Source organism: Strix uralensis, chromosome 3 (genome assembly GCF_047716275.1).
Source record: "Strix uralensis isolate ZFMK-TIS-50842 chromosome 3, bStrUra1, whole genome shotgun sequence".
Classification (NCBI taxonomy): Eukaryota; Metazoa; Chordata; class Aves; order Strigiformes; family Strigidae; genus Strix; species Strix uralensis.
In genome coordinates this window covers 25,495,313-25,516,384 of record NC_133974.1, presented here as the reverse complement: position 1 = coordinate 25,516,384, position 21,072 = coordinate 25,495,313, and the positions used below count along the sequence as shown (strand labels likewise).

The window sequence follows — 21,072 nt, the reverse complement described above, 5'->3', positions numbered from 1 at the left end:
GTGTAAATGATGTGTATACATTTTCAACATTACAAGAAGTTCTGATATCCCTGTCTCATGAAGGGTATAAGAAAGCTGCAAAAGGTTCAGAGAAAGGTGATAAAATGGCTGTAGTACAAAGAACAACTATATAAAGTAGAACTATTGAACTTGGGAAGAAAAAGCTGGTACGTGATAAAGGTCAGTTAGATGGTAAGTGGCATAGAAAGCATCAATAAGAATCATCTGTATGTTCGCTCTTCATACAAAAACTTAGTGGGGCATCAAATGAACCTAATAGATGGTAGCTGCTGAACAAAGACAAAGAAGGGTTTTTCATGTTTTACGATTGCTTCTACAATACATTAAAGATTCCAGAAGTTAGTATAGACTCAGGGGATGACTGGAGGAGTTCATGGAAAAGACATCTATCAAGGGCTATTAAACAGAAAGACAAGGCTACTGGAATGTGTTCCTTTTAAGAAATCCCTGAGATGCAGATCTTGAAGGGGAGGGGAGTTTTCTGTGGAAGTCATTCCTAGGTACCTCCTTTGGCTTGCTGTTGGAGAAAAGATATGAAGCTCAATGAGCCTTTGATCTTGCTGAGCACAGCTGTTCTTATTAAACTTACTAATAAAACTGTAACTCATATTAGAATTTGCTTTAAAGAATGAGGGAAATACAGTCTTGCTAGACATCTCAGCCTCACTACTAGTTGCTGAGTTCCTCTGTAGCTGCAGGATGGAAGATGTTACTCACAGTCACAAGAATAAATGTGACTTCATTTTCATGATCATGGTTATTCAAAATATCTTTAGCATCACTGACTTTGCTATAGTTAGTTTTGATACATTTTATAGTTTGCTTGTTCAAAATACGTATATCTTGCAAAAATTGCTTTCTATGTAACTATGTATATGTATGTATATACATATACATCTGTATATGTGTATAACTATACCAGTCTTCCACAAAATACTTTATGAATTACAAGAAGATAAGTGGTTATCTTTTTGCTTGTTTCTTGTAGAAGCATTTGAAACTTGAAAAAAAAATAATCAGTGAATCTGTACTTTGTTAGTTCTAATTATTAGATACTGGTAAATGGGGGGGAGGGGAAAGGAGGAGGGGAAAACAGGGGATGATAAACATAGTTATGATAAATATAGAGGCCTAGAAAAATACAAGTCAAATTTTTAGAAAATATTTTGTAAGTTGGTATTTTGTGAGTCTTATTCAAAATCTTACGACAAAGCAGTACTTAAATTCTACTGATTCTTAGTTATTCTACTACCCATTTGACCTCAGCATTTAAGGCAAAATTGCAGTAATTTAAGTTGTCTTGGTGAGCTCTCATTTAGGGATCACAACTGAGAAATGTTGAGCCTGAGCAGGTGCAAATAGGGTTGGTATGGGGCATGCAGAGAACCTTCCTAAGATAAAATAAGGCTGAACTCAGTGTAAATGATTTTCAACTACAAACCAAGAGCATCAGTTTTCTTAAATTACACTTTTTATATAATAAAGTTAAAATAGCTGTCCTGAAATATCTTCTTACAGACAACATCTGACAGAAAATTAATGCTAACAGCATAGTTTATATTCATATAAACAACTGCGGTGTCATACTAATAAAATTTTGGCAGTCTAATACACCTTTAATATTAAAATAATTCAGTGTACTGATATTGTACTCAATCAATGACTGCCCATCTTGTGAAAAATGGCAACATTTATTTTTTTATTTGATGCAAGGGCCAGAGCTAAAGTGAATTGTATGGGTAGATCTTTTTAGGGTGTATTCAGTCATATTCAGCCTACCTTCTCTTCTGTGCTTACATTCAGCCCACAAGAACTACTTAAGCTCTGCTGATATTCATATTATTTTAATATTTTCTTGTCAGTATGTTCAGTTTCTTTACTTTTTTGACACTTTCTGAATTAAGGCACCAATAAGAAACAAAGTATTCCTAATTGATCTCATTGATGTCCTCCTTCTGCTCTGTGGTGTCTCTGAAGTCAGAAACTTCATTTTTTTGTGGGATATTGCATTGCCAACTCTTACCTAATTTGCTGCCACCTGTCACCCATAAGTCTTTTCATTCCTGCTCTCCAAGTATATCCTCCTACTGAATCTCTCTTAAGTGATTTGATGCTGAATTTATTCCTTGGCAGAGGTGTAACATTTGACAGTTCTGAAGGTTTTAGACTTACATATATTGACAAAATAGGTATTACACAGATAGCAGCTGATCCTTTTTTCCAAATACTGCTTGGTTAATATGCTTCATGTCTTAGCTGGGCACGGACAGATCTAGAAGGATGTCAGTTTTCCAGGCCTGCACAGGTCTTAAAGTCTCTTTGTGTATTTCTTAGTTCAGAAGTGAGATCCTCTTTGCTATTGACAAAGTGGAGCAATGAGATTACTAGGAGTTAACTGTGTTTTAAATTTCTTCTAGGATTTTTATTGGGGTTTTTACTGAACACTAAGTAAATAATATATATATGCATATAAAATTAAGAACAAACTTAAATAGCATTTCACAGTAGTAATTTTTCTTTATGAGTCTCTTTTTGCCCCATGTTTCATGGGTACAAAGTGAATAGGCAGCATGTTTATGAATAATTTCAGAGCTGGAGGGTTATATACAGGAGAGCAAAAGCAAACGAGAAAGAAAGGGCTATGGGTGGTAAGAAATGCTTAAGTTAAACAGGGGTAAAATGTTGACTGCCTTATTTATCATTAGTGTTTGTTTGTTTTCCAAGAGAATAATGCACAGTAATTTGAATCTACAGCAGGGAGTATAAAACACTTTTTGGAATAAAACTGTTAGCAATCACTGACAGTTGCAAAAACGTCTGTGAGTAGGTAGCAAGCGCCTCTGTAAGGAAGCTGCTGATTTATGGCCATTTTCGGGGTGGGAGGGCTCACTTACTACCCCATCAATATTTGGTCTTACTTTAAGCCAGCTGTAGGGTTCCCTAAGAGGTTGGAGGGGTAATTTGTTTGTCTCCCTGGAAGTCAGAGATGTAGCTAACATATTGCATTTACATATGCAATTGCATTTGCATATGCAATTGCACATGGTGTATTACATACTTTATACACCAGAGTTACAAATATCTGCTGCTAAAAGGTGGTTCTGTCTTTGATAGATTTTAGATGAATTGCTAACTTGCACTTGATAGATTTCCTCTTTCAAAGAAACCCTTTCCCACCAGAGTGATGGGAAAGCTGCTGTGCCGTGCAACTTGCAGGGGGTACTTGATTTACACAAACCAGCTTCTGGATTTTGGAGACATGAAGTAGCTCGTTAAATTATCAGGGAGGTGGGCTGTCACTATAATAAACTTTTCTGTTTTCAGAACATTGTTTCTGTAGTAATTAAATTATTTTAAATTGCTTGTAACACTTGTATGACATTTCCACTGTGGTTGTAAGGAAGAGGAATACAATGCAAAGCATCTGCAAGAACACTGACATGTTACAGTGAATAGTACATAGCTGAAACTTTCATGCTAAATTCATGGTGTAATAGGTTCCTTCTTCAGGAATGTTTAATAATACCCATGTTTTATTAAAGTAATGCAAATCAATTCATTGATATACTAGAGAAGATTTTTCCTTTAAAGGGCTCCTGAATCCCCATAGCCTTTTTATCTCCTCATTAGAGTTTCTGTTATATTTGAAATTTAGTAGAAAATGATTACTTATTAGTTCTTTAGTTTTAGCAGCAAATCCCTTTTATTAAATCAATTTTATTAAGATTTAGAAACCTCCCACAAGCATTTGACAGCACTGCTCTGAAAGATTCAGTCTCAGAGACCTGCTGCTGGGAAGTTAAAAATAAAATTGCAGCCTGAAATACTTTTCTGGTTTAGGTATAACAATAAAATGCTGGGATTATACTTGTTCTGAAGTGCTTAAAATGCATGTAATAATCCAAGCATTACAGTGCACAGAATGTCCTTAAACTTTTCTCTGTTCAAATATTTCATTAACTCTTCCCTCCACCTCTGAGCCAGTACAGCTGTTGTATGTGGGATCAACAAAATCAAGCAGGAAATTAGCAAGAGTGTGCACTGTAAATCAGGGTTTCTTGCTGAGGACTTCCCGTTAATGAGCTACCATACCCTTACAAGGTCTGTAGGATGTACAAACCACACACAAATGCCTGCTGAGTAAACACTTAGTGTTATTTTTTAAGAATCCTAAAAAAATAATTTAACACTTTCCTGATCACAATACACATGGCACTAAAAATTTTACACCACAGAAGTTTTGCTGTGTTTTCAAAGTATAAAAATCTTAATGCTGGTTGCAACAGAATGTATAATAAATATGCGTCTACATTTTGTTCTCCATGTTGAAAGTATGTTTCTGAACAGCAGAAACTCTAATACTTTAGCATTTATATAAAGCTTTATAAATGGCATTCACCAAAAAGCTCTGAACACTCTCTGGCATTAAAACTGTCAGTCTGTTGAATTTATGGCATCAAGACTAATGCTTAAAATTTCACATTTGGATTAAGAAGTCATATGTTGTTAATACTACATAACCTCAAATAATGAGTCATTGCATAAGAAAATGGTAGGTATCTCAGAAAATCCAGCAATGGGGGTTTTGGATCCAGAGGGAAGAATGGTATAAATGCAATTTAGGTGTTTGTAATCTAGAAAAAATATTATAAAATTAAGATTACATACAGTTACTCTTGTAAGCAAATATACTGGGGGAGGAGAAAAACACCAAAATACATATTTTCTGTTCTTCTTTTTCAGGTCAGAATTGCGGAGGCTTAGTACAGGGACCAAATGGTACTATAGAAAGCCCTGGATTTCCTCATGGTTATCCAAATTATGCCAACTGCACATGGATCATTATCACAGGAGAACGTAACAGGATACAATTGTCATTTCATACTTTTGCCCTCGAGGAAGATTTTGATATTTTGTCAATTTATGATGGACAGCCACAGCAAGGAAATTTAAAAGTGAGGTAAGGTAGCTTTTCTTTCTTCATTTCTTTCTGTCTCTCTTACTCTTCTCTCTTTCTCTCCTGAATATACGTTCTGATGATATGTTATAATAAAAAAAGCCAAGGGGATAGCAGTGGCTCAAGATCTCACAGCAGAAGATGTTAATCCAAGATTCAGATCTTTATGGCCCTAGCTTGTGCATCAGTGGCATCAGTTTTACTTAAAATTTGCACAGTTCAAGGTCAGTTTTGGTTAAGGCCCTCAGCACAGGAGCATCCCACGTTGCAGTAGCTTATTTTTATTTGTCTGTGCCCTGACGGAATCGAGATTTGGCCCAGGGACCCTTTCCTGAAGGCACTGTTCCCATTTTTTGAAAGGACTCTTACTGAGATCATGCTTTAATTTTCTACCATGCCTATGATATTTGAATTAGAGGATGGATATGCTGCTGGGATCTCTCGTCCTGGGATCTCTCACCAAATGTGGCAGAGAAGAAGTGGTGGGAAATACAGTAGTTTGTGTGAGGCACAGTTTCAGTGAGTGTTATGCAACCTCTGGAAATGTTTATCAGATTAAATCCTTCAGGTGACTATTGCCTGCCTTGCAGATGAGTTAAGCTGTAAATTGTTTGACCTTGCCAAAATTGAAATTCTTCTCCATCTCTAAGTAAATACAATTATTAAGCAATTAGGGACCTTTAAAGGTCAGAAACTGGTGTGTCTTATATGTCCAAATACCACTGAGGTTACAAAGAGGCTTTATGTAAGCTTTTCCATCTTGAAGCTTTTCACAACTTCAGACTTTTGTGTGTTAGTTTCAATGGTGTCTTGTTTTGTGCTCCTCGGTCACTTGATGGATCTGGACTGCAGAGTTGGAAAGCAAACATCACTATTGGTGCTGCTCTGTCATTTTCTGTTCAGGCATGAGATTTATGGAATATTGTAAAACACTGCTGTCAGTTCTGTTGTCTGATTACTCTTTTACATGCTGCTGATTTACAGTATACTGCTAAAACAAATGTGGGAACATCACCAATTTGTTCTGCATTTTAGTGGGTATCATGTATTTTTCACAAGAATAATGTTCTGATTGATTGTTGACTCAGTTCAAAAAGTTTTGAAAACTGTGGAAGGTAGTACACAGCTACTGATGCTTGAGTTGCAGTGTATGTGCTTCATTTACTGTACTTAATTGACTTCTAGTACTTGTATCACCTTTGCACAAGGATTGATATTTCTTTTTCAGTCAAATGCTTTTATTATCAATAGCTACCATACCTGCTTGTTTTGCACTAATCTGTTAGTAGAAAATTGTTTCAAGAAAGAGCACCAACTGATGTTCTGTGGGTATGAGCATAGAAGACAGAAATCCCTAAGTACAATCTTGATCCCAATTAAGTCACTGTAATTGCCACTGATTTCAGTAAAACAAGGATTTAATTTCCAACTTCCAGCAGTGAAACAGGTATTTTATTAATCCTCTTCTGTTTGCCAATTAGTTACCTTCATAAATAGTATTATAAGGAAAAAAAGCATTTGTTGGCTTTGCAGCATGCAGAGGTTAAAAAAGCTGAATTTGAATGACAAATGTCTGTTGACATGTCTCATACGCTATGACATACCCTTTTTTTGCACAAAGCACATTCACAGGTGTACCCCTCTACAACTGCACATTTCAGGACAATTAACTCAGCAGATATTGGTAATTTATAGTCGTTTTTTTAGCTGACAATGAAAATGCAAGAGAGAATCTTGGAACTTCTGCTTTAGGGTATGCTTTTTTTTTCATAGATAAAAATACTCGACTAGATTTTGGGTAATTACATTTCTTTAACCATCATGCAAAATGTGGAGATTTTCCTTAAAAATAGCTATATAACTATATAGCTCTCACAAACTATAATAATTAACATTAATCCTGTATTTTGTATAGGTTTTTTTTAGTTGCTAGAACAAAATTGGATAAAAATGAATAGTATGTTCCACTAGTTTACTGTGCTGCCTGAAGGATCTTTTTGTATGCTAAATGTGCACCAGGATACTTTCACTGCATATTGATTGTAAAATCCAAGAAAATAGAAACATATATATAAAGTATTGAAATGATAAGGGAAAATAATAACTTATTTTAAGCTGTTTGTGTGGAGGAAGAAAAGAGAAACAGGTATATAATTATATATAAGGTGTATAAGTAAGAGGTATATAAAGCTCTTTTAGTGCATTTTTGAAGCATATAGAGATTTAAGGGATAAATTACACATGGTAGTGATCATAGACTGTTGTAAGCTATGTTATGAAGAGGCTGAGAAGTAAGATAGTAGCAGGAAGAACAATGTAAACAAAAGATAGGGCACTAAAAAGTGCTGTTTTACATCTTCCTATTTTTCTAGATAAAACCCAACTAGCATTCTGTCATTCTGTATAATTACTGAGATCTGCCATCAAAAATTCTCATTAAAAAGATTGCTATGGCTGCTTTATTTTTATCACTGTAAAGTTCATACAACACAAAACAGGTTTTGAGATATATATATATATATATGTTTTATATATGGGAAAACATAATCCAGGAGTGCAGCACAGGCTGGGATCTACTGGGCTGTGAAGCAGCTCTGTGGAAAGGGACCTGGGGGTCCTGGTGGACAACAAGCTTAGTAAGAATGAACAGTGTGCTGCATCAGTGACAGAGAAAGCCAACACCATGCTGGGTTGAGCCAACAAGGGCATCACCAGCAGATAAAGAAGTCATTGCCCCACTCTACTCAGCACTTGTCAGGCCACACCTGGAATACTGTGTTCAGTTTTGGTCCCCACTATACAAAAAAGATGTGGACAGACTGGAGAGGGTCCAGAGGAGGGCCACAAAGATGGTCATAGGACTGGGGAGCCTGCCATATGAGGAAAGGCTGAGAGAATTGGGTTTGTTCAGCTTTGAGAAGAGAAGGCTTAGGGGAGACCTCATCACAATGGTCCAGTATTTAAAGGGTGGCTACAAAGAAGACGGAGACTCCCTTTCTACAAGGAATCACATGGAAAAGACAAAGGGTATTGGGTATGAGTTACTGCTGAGGAGATTCTGATTGGACACAGGAGGAAAATTTTTCACAATGAGAACAATCAGTCATTGGAATAATCTCCCCAGGGAAGTGGTGGATTCCCCAACATTGGACACTTAAGATTCAGCTGGACAGGGTGCTGAGCCATCTTGTCTAGACTGTGCTTTTGCCAAGGAAGGTTGGATGAGATGACCCTTGAGGTCCTTAACAGCCTGATATTCTAGGATTCTATGATATATATAAAAAAGGAAAAGTGAAATTTTAAGTCTAATGCTACCTGTTATGATAATGCTACCTGTTATGATAATGCTTTGTAGGGTACTGTATGTTCATTTATTCAATTAAGACTCGTTAGATAATTAATTTCACCGTATATTATAGCCAAAACACACGTCTCAGTTCTACATTATTGAAACAAAACTTATTGTAAAGTTTAAGTCTTGCATTATCAGTTGATGGGGAAAGACTTCAAAATACAACCAAATTCTAATTAAGCTGGGAAAAGATGTAAAATATATTTTTTATTTGCATTTTAAATAATAAAGGAGTTGTCATTTGCTATCAGCACACAGAATTCATATGGATGAAATTCTTGTGGAGAAGAGATCCAGATGTGGTGCACTGAGACAACAAATTTAGTATTCAGTTGTATTCATTGTAGATTGTTTCCCTAAGGATTCCCTGAGTTATATTCAGTAGTTCAGGTGCTAGCAAATATTTATTTTGCCTTTTTTCTTTGTTTGTATGTATTAGATAAAATAGTAATTGATAATATTTTCAAATAGAAAAGAAATGCATCCACAGGACATAGGAGTAGGGACACAGGCCAGCTCTGAAGAAGCTCAGTGAATAGGCAGATATGAACTGACAATATTGACCTATTGACTTGTGTACTGCCAATAAATACATTATCTGCCACGAGCAAGAGAATTCAAAACAGACATTTCAAGAGTTTATGGTTTTCAAAAGTCGCTTCAGGGCTGGTTATACTACATGCTTATCTTCCACAGCTGAAAAGAGAAAAATGCTCATTAGTCTTAGCATAAGTCTTGTTACAGTGTTCTTTTCCTGTATGTAGAATTCCTGAATAGGGGTTTCACAGAGAGTCATAAGGACACCATAACAGGACTGGGTAAATAGAAGTGCCTGTATCAAAACCTCTGTTGCTGAAGAAGTGAGGTGGGGTGTGAATGGGGTGTTAAGATCTTGAACTGCGAAAGTTACAAACATGGTGAACTGAGACTTTGTAGGTGCAGTTGTCTTCATCTCAGTTTATGGCCTGAGATTCCACATTTTTTCTATGTCAAATATGTATGTATGCTGTACAAATGCTGTAATCTCTGTGTTACAGTGTCTGTTGGTAAACATTACTTTTTTAGTATCATGCACTTAGTTTACTTCTGATTTAGTTAAGAAAGATCTGTGCAATATAGTCTGGAATAATCTTTTCCAAATAATCAATTCAATCTTTCAGACAGTCCTGAAAAACTCTTAAAAATTGATTCCAAGCAATTTTTTTTTTTTTCTTACACAGAAAACCCACTAATTATATTATATACACAATTGGGAAGATGCAAATGTACAGCCATGAATATGTTTTGCTGACACAGCTGACAGTTATTTTGGCCATACATGATGCACATTATTTGAAAAGGGATTTTGAAATGTCTGCTTGTCTTGATGGTTTCTCAGGCCTTCTAAGCATTATTCAGGTTACTGCAGCCTAGGTAATAATGCAGTAATGGAAATGATGGAAGTTGCTAACGAAGCATGTAATAAAGTAAAGCTTACCAAATATTTTCTGAGAAGCATATATAGAATGTAATGTATACAATGTAATTAAATAGCAACATGGTCCCTCTGCTTTCCTGAATCATGTAGAAATAATAGAAATTAAATAATAATTCTTCACAGTATTCTCTTTTTCCTGTCTCCAATGAACCATATGTATATTCTGCACTTCTTAATCCAAACACGGAGATAAAAAATCTTCACTGATGTTAAAGTTTGTGCTTCTGTTTACTATTAAATATCTTTTATCTTAACAAACCAAGATTTGTCATGTATTCAACCAGTTTTAAAATTTTAAAATTTTGTTTGGTTTTGTTTTGGTTTGGTTTTTGGTTGTTCATTATTTGTCTGTTTCTTCGGAAAACGATTTCTATCTTCCTTCTCTCCAGGATCAAGAGAAGAGTGAAGCAATGAGGGGGTGACTGACTTTTCTACAGAACTGCTGACACTGCAGCAGCGAGAGTTTTGTGCAGTTTACAATTCTTTATTTCTTTTTTTTTTCCTTCCATATGAAAATATCATGTCAATTTTTTTTCCTTTTTACTGTACATAATTTTCTACGAGTTGATTTCAATGTATAGGATTTTTGTGTGTCTGTGAGTTGGTGATCTTGTGAAGAAAAAGTATAGGAATAAGTATAGTACCCATCTTTTTTCCAGCCAAAGCTTTCCAAGAACACAGCACAAAGTAACAGAAACTGAGCTAGTGTTCAAATTTGTAACATGAGATTATTGAATAATTTCAGCAGGGTATTCTGGTATTTTGTACATCTGTAAGAAAAGGAAAACTATTATTATGCAAATTGATTACTGAGTTCCTGTCAGCAGAGATGCCTATCAATGACTATTGCTCTGCTTTTTGTTGGCTTTTTCACCTATTAAAGTATTAAGAAGAAGGAATCATTTAGGGCTAAAATGTGATTCATTGATATCCACAGCTATCTCAGGAAAGAAAGGAAACTATGACCTGATCAGCAGGATACTGACAGATAGTTTCTGCCAACCATGAAAAGAGCATTCAATGGAAGGAAAGATAATTTATGTGTGCAGTACTGTCAGGTTCAAGCTCATATATATGACAATTTTTTTTCCACAGGTGGTAAAAGGCAAAAATCCTATGCCCAAAATTTTTAGCCTCCCTATTCAAAATCTTAAGCTTGCTAATTTTGTTAGCAAGCCTACATACTAAAAAGATTTAATGAAAAATTTATTAAATATAAAGTCAAATAAGGAGTCTGCTTACTAACAACAAGCTACTTCACCAAGAATTATAGGCCATATTAATTACATATTTTAGGCTGATACTAAACGATGGTCAACTGTAAAAGAATATAATACTTCTTTTTTCGAAAAACCATGGAGTATTGTTTGAACTCCCACCTAAGAAAATTCATTTCACAGTTAAGGAACTATTATTTCTTGGAAAAAAAAGATTAGATTCATTCAACAAGTTAAAGTAATGCATGAATTTATACTGCAACATTCTGCATCAGTTGCTTAAAGCGTCTACATTGTATTCGTTCAAGTCAGCATGTTTTTCTTCAAAAAAATAATGTGACACTCACCATAATGAAAATATAGCTATGCTCAATTTCTTTGTCCTCTGTGGAGGTAGATCTCTTATTTTCATTGGAAACTGGCCATAGTACATCTTCAGAGAATATACAGGTGTCGCTTTTTTGCCTCTTTCATACTTTGCAACTGGACCTGTATAAGTGACAGAAGTGATTTTGTGCATTTCTTTGTAGTGTTGCACCATCAAAAGTATTACTAGTAAAGGGAGCCAGAAGGGGAGAGTTGGGATGTAGCTCCATAAAATGTTAATTTCTATAATTTTAGAAACTTTAGCATGTGCTAGGTAATCTTACTCTTTCATAGCTATACAACCAAATTTGATTTAAGGGCATAATAAAAAAAAATGGTATATAAACACCTTTCTAATAAAGTAGAGAAGCACTGCTCAGTATTTAAAGATACCTTACAGTAGCCTGCTGAGAAAGAAATGTTATTCTTTATGAATAGGTTCTAAATGTTTCACATCACGATGTTTTAGAGTAGATCTTTGATTTCAGATGAGGTGCATATTTGCCTCCCTTCATTATTCGTTATTGTGTATGGATATAGTACAAATAATTAACTATTCAGCTTGAAAGAATCATATTTATGATCATACTAAGTCAAACACCCATATATTCCTAGATTATTTATTTTACAAAAGAGAACAAACACCTTGGGTTTCCATTATCCAGTATTTGAGCTACAAAATCACAGAAAATTGCAAGTTGTGAGTATGGGTATGGTTGTATATGTACCTGAGTTTCGAATAGCTCAGTTTACATCTTTTCTCTACCTGAAATCTCAGAATAAGTTTTAAATGTTACTTCAGTATTGGCCAAGTATAAGAAAATTGTCTTCATTGGTATGATGTCTGCTTGATGTACACAGGGACCTCACATGATCTACAATATTTTATGGAAAGCCTCTTTGATTCTGTCAGACTGATGAGTTTGTAATCTGCATAATTACAAATACTTTCAAGATTTTATTCAAACACTGCTCAGTACACAGTTTGGCGTTTCATGCTTTTTTGAGAGGGTTTTGTTTTTTCATATTCCCTTCATTTGTGATGGTTTCTGAAGCTTCTAATCTCTTCATGATTTGGCATAGTAGCAATATATACACACTTTGACACTTACTTCAAGATTATTAATTTCCGTGAGGTCTCACATTTATTTTATTCTCAAAACTCCTTAGGAATAGGATACTAGAATCCATTAAGAATGCAGATAAACACAGTTTGGGGAATTACAGCTCTTAAAATTTAGATGCACCTTAAAGAGTCTTTTAATGTAGCTTGGTAATACAATTGACACCAAAAATTTCAGACAACTTTCTGACTAAACAGGTGATGACATTAACTTGATTGTTGGTTGTGTAAATAATTTTCACTCTTAAATACATTAATTTTTGGAGAGTGAGGGCAATTGCTTACCTTTATTATCTGTCATCTAAACGTATATTACATGTCTCTGTACATAAAGCCATTTTATATCACTCTTGTTCAAAATATATCCCATCTTGTTCAAAACGAGACTCCTTTTTAGTTTAGATGATATATGTTGAATTGACGTAATTATGTACACAATCCCTGCTGATCAGCATCCCTAAATGCTGTGTATACAATGACTATTACAGAAGCTCCTAGGCAGAGATCATTCAGTTCCCTTTCCTTATATTCTGACTGCAAGCTAATCATTAAATTACAGCCTTTAGAAAATTTGAAGCTGGACTCTCAATGAGAAGAAAGTCCAGTCATCAAAATCTGGCACCTTTTGAGATGTGTTACTGTACATCTTTACTGTGGGGTTTTTTCAGAGTTTCTATATAACTGTGATAGATAACTTTTAAATTAGTACATAACCTGTATGCTATGAAGAAATTTTGACTGCTTGTTTGTTTTAGAGAGGAAAAACATATTTTATATGTTAACTGGCAAATTAAAGGAAAAAAAAGGTTTATAAAATATAACTTATTTGTCATATTTCTGATGAATGTAATTAGGTTAAACTGTGAATCATGTTCTTTTACTGTCATCTGGTAATTACCTGCCTGTCTTAACTGAGTCTTGTGATTATTGTCTGTATGATCATAGTCTGGTTTTGGGTCATCCTGTGCTGGACCAGGATGTAGTAAGCATGGGACAGACACAGCATCATAAATGTTCAGGCATTTGAGACAAACTCTGCAGTCTCTGTGCTCTGAATTGCTGCACTGGAAATTTAGCATCCTCTCCTCTGCGAGCCAGTCACACACAATCAATTCCTCTTGTAAAACAAATTTTGTAGACAAGTATTCTCATAATCTTGCAGATCCCAATATTACTTAAGAGACTTTCCTCAGCTTTTATCCTGTTTGTATTCACAGGAGCATCTGCTGACATTATTAGGGACATTGGGTTTTGACAGTGATGTTTTTCCCACTAATGGAGACTACAGTATGCTTCTGCTGAAGTTGTGGGTTATTCCTGTCCTCATAATTTCGTTTGAGTGAAAATGATATATGCTCATCTACATTTGACTCAAATTTATTAAGAAAACTAACTAGTCAGTGGCTAACTAACTAGAAGTGCATATGAAAGTAACACTGATCATAAGGGAAGTGAAGGCAAATTTTGATAACAGGCTCAATACCAACTTGGCAGGGAAGAGCACCCTTTGAAGACTTCTTACTGTTGACTGTCTACCCTTTTCATTGATTTATCAATATTCCCTTCCATCTGCAGACCTCATGTATATGTTGCTGTCTTTCAGCAAAAAGATAATTTAAAAAAAAAACTTTGCTTATCTCACACTTCCCCAACACACACCTATGCACTGTGGTTTTCTTTGCAGAATCTAGTGTGATCAGTGTCAGAAAGAAAAGCAAAATGACAAAGAAAAGAACAGATCCCAGTATTAGATATCATGTTTGTCTTAGCTGCTAAAACAGGCTAGTTCTCTAGGCTTCTGAAGTTAAATATACATAAGGCAGGCATAAATAACAAAATTATGATAAATTTTAATCCAAATTAATAGACACTATTTAAAAATCCATTTAATATTTTTAATTTCTTGAGATAATTCTATAATTCATGGATTAAAGAAAAAAGTATGTTCTAGGACTGGTGTGAGTACATTAAAGTTAAGTCTGATAAAAAACACACAAAAACTGTTCTTACATTTGAATGCTGAAGCTAACAGTCCCATAGGTATAATTTTTTAAAAAAACAACTAATTTTAGCAGATTTTGTTTAGAGTATTGAATTACAGAACAGCAAATCACCATTTAAATTAATAATTAAAATAATTAAAAACAGGGGGCACAATAATCCCATTGATCCAGAATAATTCTTATTGATAAGGGTTCTTTGAAATATACCCATAGGTATTAAAGTTTCCATTACTCAAAGCATAGTCTCCTAAATACTGCCTGCAAAAATATCCTTAAAGTATATGTGTGTATCAGTGTTTACCTTTTTGACACAACTTTCAGCTGATCATACCTGTCTAAATAGTACAATGAGAGTTGAATTTCTTTTACTTTTCCCATGGATTCTTAAAGCAACTTTCAGCACTTTCTGTGGCTTCCATTGTGTTATTTTGTTGAAAGTGAATTTTATCTCTCACTTACTACAATGACAGAATGACATAATGTTTTTCTCAATCACCCTTTCCTCACCCCTGGAACTGAGCTAAGTTATTTACTGTTTGGGCAAGGAAAACCTTTTATATTCATAGGGCTCACAGACAGAATAGCAAGAACAATGTGGAGTGCATGGGATGAGGAGGTGAGAACTGAGGAATAATGGCAGAAGAGAAGAGAAAGTGGGGGATACCAGAAACAATGTATTAAAAAGATTATAGGTATGCTAAACCGTGCATTTAGGCACACATACCTAATTTAACTCCTGCACTGAAAGACTGTAATTTAGTATAGAAATTGTCTCTCCACCATGCCCACTGTGTATGTCAGGTAGCTCAGGACTGGTTTTATCCGATGTCATTGCAGAGTATATGACTGAGCCATTAATTTTGATACTAACTGCATGATCAGGGGAAATCTGGTAAGAAGTCCCCATTTGTAGTAGAGCAGATGTGTTATCAATGACAGGTAGGAATTTTTTTTATGTAACATTGTTCATGGCAACTTCTTTAACTTTGATACATCTTTCAGCTGAAATAGCCAGCAACAGATAGGTTAGGGAATTCACTTGAGAGGTATGGAACTCCAGATTTAATCTCCTGAGTTGCCTTGTTGAAATGAAGGACTTGGTGGTAATGTCTGAGTCTCACTGTCTCCTTTTGGAGCTGTTCTACTTTATTGAGTAATTAATCATTTATGGAAACAGAAAGAAGCAGTGATTTGGTGCCATATCTCACTGACTAAGGGTTCTCTGGGAGTGTGAGTGAGACTAATTGCTCCTATGCCTTTTTCAGGTAAAGCGAATGCTTGAACCAGATTGTGTGCCCTGGCCACCAAGCTATAGACTACTTTAGGGTTGGATTTGTCTTTGTTTTTTAAGAAAGACTGTGCAAGACCTGATGTGTAATGGTAAAATTAATTTAAATACCTTTTTTTTTTTTTTTAATGAGGTGAAGAAACTCTTTGAGTTTGTGTAATTATCTGCAAAATCTCCTAACTTTAAAAATCCTTTATGCCCAAGATAATACTGCATTTTTCTAAATGAATGAGTGCAAACGGTCTCTGAGTTACAACCTTCCTGTTGCTTGCTGACAGGTCAAGTCTAACGCTGACAAAGGCATTGTAAACACTTCTTCATACTAGTCACCAAATGAGCTTAGGAAGTTGGGAAGCAACAATCCCAAGAATCTCAACAAACATTTGGAGTAGTAGACTCTTCATGAGCCTACCTTTCTGTTCTGCATATTGATCTGGTTTTCCCACAAATACAGACAAATAATTTAGTCTACCTTTAGTGAGCATCTTACCTTATCACTCTCAGCTTCCCTTATAGTCAATACAGACAGGCAATTTTAGAGTAATTTATCTAATTTACGTTACACATCAATTTTAGGTTGAGATAAATTATAGCATAGAAATGCTTATTCTCTTCATAGGCTGTAAAGGTTTGATTCTGAGTAACTTCTAGAAAACATTCTTCCTGTCAGCATGGAGGTGAAATGGGCATGACCTATGCTTTCCTTGCGGCTCCTTATTTTGAAGAGCAGGTGCAGTACATAAAAGATACCTTGGAGAACTTCCTGTCTCAGTTTTTAATCTAAGGAACCCCATTGTATTGCAACTCTAAACTAGATTATATGTACCAAGAAAATCTGGTAAATCCTTCTAAGCATGTTAGAAGATTCTTTTCCTTCTTTCTCCTTCCTCACACTCCGTTCTCCTTAATCATCATGAAGGACTGTTTCTGACTGGTACCCTGGTCACTAGAGGAACAGGTGGGAAGGAGTTTTTTCATATGCTCTTAAACAGGTTGCTATGTCGAGTTTATCTAAATTCAGATATTTATAATATTTTACAAACTGTGTATTTCTCTTCATGCTAAAAAATACACAGTCAGAATTACACCTTATATACCATGCAGGAATTAGCTTATTTGTGGTAGGTCATAGTCCCTGAGTGGAATAGGCAGATGTAATATATGTTGTAATGAAGTACAACTCTACACACTGTAGGCACTCTGAGGCACTTCTGAGGGGACCTCCACAAAAACACATAGTGAGACATTTGTATAACCTTAAATGAAAATATCTTTTGTATGGCATTTTCTGGATTTATTATAGACTTCCAAGAAAATGTTACCATCAGGTCCAACCAAAGAAGATGAGTTTTGCAGTTAGTAGTCAAATACAAAGCTGTGTAGGGTGTTTTTATTCTCTATTTCACTTTCTGGGGGTGTTTTCCACCTTCACCAAGAGAGGTCTGAGCCAACGCAATCTCGAGACTATGTAGATATTTATATATATTTTACAAAAAGAGATGGCTTCATTACTGCTTGGTTTACCTTTGTGATACATTTCTTTTTTAAAAATCTGTTGCAGAAACAGAAATCAGGTGACAACACAACCTAGGCAGCTGTTTTCTTCTTCTCTGCATCTCACACTTACTGCATTATGTTCATTACTATTTCAGTAAGGTGAATCATCTTCCTAACTTCCATCAAATTTTATTCTATTTTATTAGAAAACTGTGTAATAGTCAGTTATACCCTTTCCAGGAATGTTTGTGCCTCTTCTCATACCAGATTCATTGGTGCAGTCAAAATTAGGTGAGCTTCTTAGGGCAAGAATCTTGTCTTCTGACATTTTTGTTAAATGTTACACCCACCTCCAGTATGTTGTAATGCGTTTAACAATGAAGAAACAGAGGATGGTTGGTTTAATATGAGACCACTGTTCTTATGTTTGGTGGGTTCCTGTATGATAAGAGAGTTCTTAATGTATGGATAAGCAAGTTTTGTGTCTGGTGGCCTATTAACACACCTTGTTAAGGAGTAAAATCTGAGGGAGATATTGAGTATTTCAGAGGTGTACTATCCTTTAATATACTTAAAAATTGTAACAGTTTGCTGTCATAATTTTGACAACTCCCCTCAGAACTCTTCTTAGAAAGGAAAGTGAGACAAGATCCGTGGGGATGAAGTAATGAGGTAGGGATTCCCAAGAGAACCACACAGGAATTTCCCTTGACCATTTGTTCACACATTTAAAGTAAAGAAGAGAGACATCCTCTTGTCTCACAGTTTATGAATTAGCCATCATAAAATTGATTAAACTTTCCAAATAAAAATGTAGTTTTTTTCTTTAAATTTAAGCTGCCATGTCAGAAAATTAAGTCAGAAATTCTTTTTGTGACAATGAATGCAGTCATTTTTATACTTTTTTTGAAACTCTGCCTTATTTTTTTCACTAAATTGAGGATGGTTGGGCATTATCTAACAACAGAAATTTAAAAAATTACACTCTGGTGGAGGGGGAATACTGTGGGAATCATTGATTAGTAGCATAACTTCATGTAGCAAGAGGTGAAGAGTTATAGTGGTGTTATGGAAAGCAATCATAGTTAAAATTTATAAAACAGAAAATTGTTTTAAAAGGTAAATAGTCCTTCTTTTTATTATGATAGAATCACTGACTAGAAAAAACAGTGATATTAAATGAAAATATCTTTTAAATTAAGTCCAAGGCATTATTACTTTGAGGAATTTATTTCACATGGCTTTGGTTAGAGTACAGTTCCTCTGTGATATTAGATGATATGAGACAAACGTGCAGCCAAGTCAAGGGAAATAGTAAAGCGACCATCATTTCATAGAAGTTAGCCAAACCACAGTATTGGGAAATAAACATTTTAGTCCATATGTGTCACATTTGATTTTATGTGTCATATCTTTCAAAGGCTGATATCAGCCAACAAATAACATCATAAATTAATTAGATTGCTAACTTTTGTTTGAAAATGTATTTTCATGAAACTATGAAACCAAGTAGTGGTGCTATTGTGCATATATCAAACATTGCACCTATCACTTTTATGCTGGGCATAATTTTATTTACTAATTATGATAGGAAAGTTAATTAAAAATGTATACCTTTTTCTTAGTTTTGCTTTTTCTTGAATGAGGTAAAATTCTGAAAAGGAATTTTAAAAAACTTGCAAAGTTACTTTGAAGTTTCACACACAGTCACTGAATGAGGTTAACATCTCTCTGTACAGTGAAAGAAAAACAAATTGTTTGGAGGTTAAAAATTACAGTGTGGAGTCCTTCAATAAATGTTCCAGAGCACACAGAACATGAAGCTCTGCCTGGCACCCGAGAAGAAAACCTTCTCCCACAGCCATAGTTTCATCTTTTTTTCCTGTAGAAATCATGGGAAATGTATGAAACTGAGAAAAAACTCCCTTTCCTTATAAAGATAACATACCAAGCCATCAAAATTTCCATTGTGTGCTACAAGCATGACAGAGAAAATTGAGTGTAACAAGTAAACACAAGGGTCATGAATAAGATTTTTTTCTTTGTTTTTTTTGTTTCTTATTAATGTTTTAGGGCCTTTAGCCAAATATTCTAATGTCATGCTGTGTGAAAAAGATGTTAGTTTCTCTGCTTGCTGTGAGATGTTCCAAGTTTGGAAGAGGTTCCCACTAAGAGAAAAAAAAAAAAAAAATGAAAGAATACATTAGCATGAATAACTCAGCGTTCTCTAGTATGGAATGAAAAGCAAGTTATTTACATATAAAATATAAAAAAAAATTACACTCCAGCAGTGAATGAGTTCCTAATATCAGATTGAAAAGGGGCCAATTTCAGGCTCATGCATGGGAAGTTTGCATGTGAATTCCTTACATATAATGAAGGTAGTTGATCATTCAGTGCACAGTGACCTAGCAGTACGTACATTGACATCTGTGATAGAAACAAAATTATGCAATTGTCTAGCAAATTGACTTTTAAACAGTATCAGTTAAACATCTTATTAATAAAGACTAAGATAGTGGATATTCAGTGCTGTTTTAGAAGACATTTAAATAAGACCTTGTAACAAGAGTAGAAACTGTGGCTTCAAGGAAATGTTCACAGCTCCAGTTTTGGATTGCGCTAGTGGCTGCACAGCAGTGACCGAAGTTGGAAAGGCCCAAAGAGCACTGTGACTGATAGTGCCACTGTCTGCCCATCATCCAGAGGCTCCACAGTTGGTCTGTGTCTGGCTTTTTTTTTTTTAAATCAAAGGTTTCTTGAAGCTTTTCTCTCCATCTAACTGAACAAGATCCTTTGTCTCAATGTGGGGCTTAGATGGCCCCTTTTATGTTTTACCTATCTTTTTTCCTGGTCTTATTTCAGATTTTCCACCCGTGATCTTCCCACATCTGCCAAAATAAAATTTGCCTTATGCACTTACACTGATCTGTGGGTTTTTTTTCTTAAGAGAGAGCATCTTTTAAACATGAGTATTGTGAGTCAGCAACTGAGAAGGTGTGGACTTGGAGAAAAACTGAAATGAATTTGCGTGGACATAAACTAGGTCTGTGAAACTAAAAATGATAAACAACTGTGCTATTTTTTTAATTCCAAGAAGCTTAGAATTCAACAACTAAAAAGCAAGCAAACTCCACAGACACAAAGGATTTGTCTTGCAAAGAATTAGAGGAGAGAAGGGTATTTTATTCACAAACTAGGCTTTCAGAATCTATCTTACTTCAAATGTTTACTCCAAGGATGACATTGGGAGAAATGGAAAGGCGTAAAACACATATGAAAGGGACAGTTAATTAACATGAATTCAAATATATGTTGATGTGGATCTGAGGGAAGGTTTATTTTAAAGTATACAAAGCATTTAAAGAACACTTTTTCTACATTAAACAAAATGATAATAGAAGGATTCCATGAAAAAAATAGAAAGCCACAGCCATGAATTCTGAACCCCCTTGAAATGCTGCTTCTGAAATCCTCATTTTCAAATGCTGTGCTTCTCCCACTCCTAAATTGAGAAGGAGCAGAGGAGCAGAAGAAGGGTGTGTTATAGTTGTCATAGGACTACAGTATACCACAGATTACCAAAAATATGCAATGCCAAAGAAACTAGAAACAGAAGATGCAGTTCCTATGGATTTACGTAAATAAATAATTTGTGCAATTTTTGAATTATATTTTTAATTTTTAAAATAAAGCACTAATTTCTAACATTATAATAAGGAGCAGAGTGATTTGTTTTATAAAAGCTAGTTTTCAAAGCTATTCAGCATA

At 34.9% G+C, this 21,072-nt stretch overlaps 1 protein-coding gene across 1 annotated transcript in view; it reads left to right on the top strand.

Moving 5' to 3' along the window:
- Positions 1 to 21,072, top strand: part of CSMD1 (CUB and Sushi multiple domains 1) — a 1,283,073-nt gene that overhangs the window by 229,494 nt on the left and 1,032,507 nt on the right. The window contains exon 2 of the mRNA XM_074861694.1: positions 4,765 to 4,981. Coding sequence (XP_074717795.1) covers positions 4,765 to 4,981 — 217 coding nt within the window. The remainder of the gene's footprint in view (positions 1 to 4,764; positions 4,982 to 21,072) is intronic.